We start from the raw sequence: 2,959 nt of genomic DNA on the forward strand, positions 1-2,959 counted from the left end.
AGCACTGGATTAAAAAGGGAAATATTGTCACCTAACACATCTGACAGTCCTGGGCCTGCATGTAAACCAGTGACCGGTGCTCAGTGGTCACCAGCTCTGCTCCTAATATGGCACCTGCAGATAACTTGTTATCACCCTGAAGCCCAGGACCCTCCCTGGGCTCCTCTGTCCCAGCCCACAGCCAGAGCCTGCTATATGGCAGGACACATGCAAATAGGCCCGTCCCCTGCTGCTGAAAACAGCCCAGCCCGGCCCTGCAGCTCTGCACAGGAGCCCAGCCGGGATCCAGGGGCCACTCGGGTCAGGAAAGATGTGGACACTCACCATGGATCGTGGGCTGAGCTGGCTGCTCCTCCTGGCTCTTCTAGGGGGTCAGTGCTGGGGAGCAGGAGACCCTGAAGAGGGGAGGGGACAGGAGGGGATAAGCGGTGCCTGACAACCAGTGTCCTGACTGCTGTGTCTGTGTTTGCAGGTGTCCGGTGTGAGGAGAAGCTGGTGGAGTCTGGGGGAGATTTGGTGCAGCCTGGGGGATCTCTCAGACTCTCCTGTGTAACCTCGGGATTCACCTTCAGCAACTGCTACATAAACTGGGTCCGCCAGGCCCTAGGGAAGGGGCTACAGTGGGTTGCAAGAATTTATGCTGATGGTGGTAGCATATACTACGCGGACTCCGTGAAGGGCCGATTCACCATCTCCAGCGACAAAGCCAAGAACACAGTTTATCTGCAGATGAACAGCCTGAAGCCCGAGGACACGGCCGTGTATTTCTGTGCGAGAGAGGCACAGTGAGGGGAGCAGGTGTGAGCCCAGACACAAACCCTGCAAGGACAGGAGGGGGCTGGGTGTGATCACTGTGCATGGTCAGGACCAAGGGACCCGGGACAGCAGAGGCACAGGAGGCTCAGAGCACAGAGCACAGCCAGGAGCAGGTGCAGGGTGGGGCAGGGGCCTCCTGCCTGGTGTCAGCCTCCCCCCACACCGGGTCGGTCTACACAACCCCCTCAGCTCTGGTCAGCCCTGGGACGAGGTCAGAGCTCTCTGCTACACAGGGTCAGGTCCTGGCGAGACTGAGCCGTGTCCAGAGGATGAACTGCTGGGGCTGGCCATGTGTGTCCTAGGGGTTCCCACAGACGAAGGGGCTCTGGCCAGGCCCAGGTGTGTGTCAGGGGCAACAGAAGACTGACAGGCTCCTCCTAATCCCCCATGTCATGTCCTGGGCAGCCCCAGCACTCTGGCCCGGGGTGGTGATGCCCCCGCCCTGCCCCCACTGTGGCTTTTCAGCGTCTGTCCCCTCCGTTTATGGTGGGTCTGGATCCTCCAGTGTCCTGGGAAGGGGAGCGGGGACCATTTTGGCCCTTTCAGGTCACCCTGGAGCACAGACGGCAGCCCCCCGCCAGGCCCCTCTCCATCTCTGCTGCCGGCCCCACCAGCTCTCCCTGCACTGGGCTCCTGAACCCAAGGTCACAGGCCTGTGTGACTGTGGGGGACACTGGGGGAGAAAGTGTGGCCAGACACTGACCCTGCAGGGTCAGGAGGGGGGGCTGAGACACCCAGGACCGGCAGGGGGCGCTGGGGCCACAGTGTGAGGTCAGGACTCAGGGCTCAGGGTACTGGGCAGCTGGGCTTTCCTGACAGGGTGTTTTAAAGTATTTTGACCAAAATGAGAGACACTGAGTGAGTGACCAGATGTGATGGAGACAATGACGGTGACCGTCTGGTATGTGGTTTTCCAAAAAAGGAAAAAAAACTGAAAATCATATTACTGCTAACCATGGTCTCCCATGGACCTTTCCTTTCCCTGCTGCGGTGGTGAGTTACGGGATTGACATGTCCGTGACACCCCCCTGTGTCCCTAGAACAGCCCCCGGGTCCCATGTGGGTCCTCTGCTGTGCTGTTAACTCAGTTCGCTGTGGTTTCTTGAGGGTTTCTCGTCTGTGTTTCTCAGGATGTTGGCTGCAGTTTCCCCTGTGTGTGACCCCGTGTCTGCGTCCTGTCAGGACCTGCTGCCTCATAGATGCACTTGGCAGCAAAATCTCTTCTGTGTTTCTGGAGAGCACAGGACGGACAGTGACTAGTTTTCCTGTGAAAGTTTGGTCGACTTGGTAGAGACCAGCAGCCCCGCGAGTCCTTTTTGGGGGTTTTGATTCCTCCAGGTCTTCTAGCCGGTGAGGCTCCTCACAGGTTTTCTGTTTCTTCCACTCTGCCTTGGAGATTTCAGTCCTTGTGCTCGTCCGTTTCTCCCAGCTCTCCCGCGGGGGTGCCCACACCCCAGTGCACACAGCAGCGTCCTCTGTGTAGCTGTGTGTGGCCTCGTTGTGTATATGCGACGTGGTCTGTTACAACCGCTGCTCATTCATGCATCATTCCATTTATTGCACTTGCCCGCTTCTCTCCTGAGAACATAGACTGTGCCCATAGTGTTTATTTTTAAAAATATAAACCTATCATTGCTCATTTGAGCTGTGTTTTCCACTGATGTTTAATTTACTTCTCCTCTAATTCCTATCATTTCTTTCCATTTGCTGTTGGATTCACTAGTACTTCTTTGTTTTTATTTTTAACTAAGCTCAGGTCACAGGGGATGACTGACTTGCCTCTCTCCTGCTCCTCTGTGGCCCTGACCACGGGGAGCTCCCTGTGCTGCGTGGGGGAGGGGAGGGCAGGTCCGCGTGGGCCGTTGCGCCACGTCGCCCTCTGCCCTGATGTGACTTACTGTCCCTCCTGGCTGCAGACGCCGTGGCCGTCACAGGCGCTGGGAGGCTCACCCATGGCAGGTTTCAGACGAGACCTCAGAGCGGACTCAGAGGCGCCCAGTGACCAGAGGAGGCCACTGGCAGAGTCAGAGTCGAGACCTTTTCAGACGGGGCCGTCACTGCTTCTCAGGGAGTGAAGTGTGTTTCTCAGTCTGCTGTGCGCGCAGCTGCGGGTGAGACTCCCACAGATGTGTCCTTTCACACC

General features: G+C 57.5%; 2 gene segments (V, D, J or C); both read left to right on the forward strand.

The window, feature by feature from the left end:
- Positions 1–2,959, forward strand: part of LOC101637196 — a 16,113-nt gene that overhangs the window by 5,183 nt on the left and 7,971 nt on the right.
- Positions 287–789, forward strand: LOC105854666. The segment is given in 2 exon segments: positions 287–371; positions 473–789. Coding segments are annotated over 2 exon segments (378 nt in total).

The sequence above is a fragment of the Condylura cristata genome, unplaced genomic scaffold (genome assembly GCF_000260355.1).
Source record: "Condylura cristata isolate star-nosed mole 26May11 unplaced genomic scaffold, ConCri1.0 scaffold00117, whole genome shotgun sequence".
NCBI classification, from domain to species: Eukaryota; Metazoa; Chordata; class Mammalia; order Eulipotyphla; family Talpidae; genus Condylura; species Condylura cristata.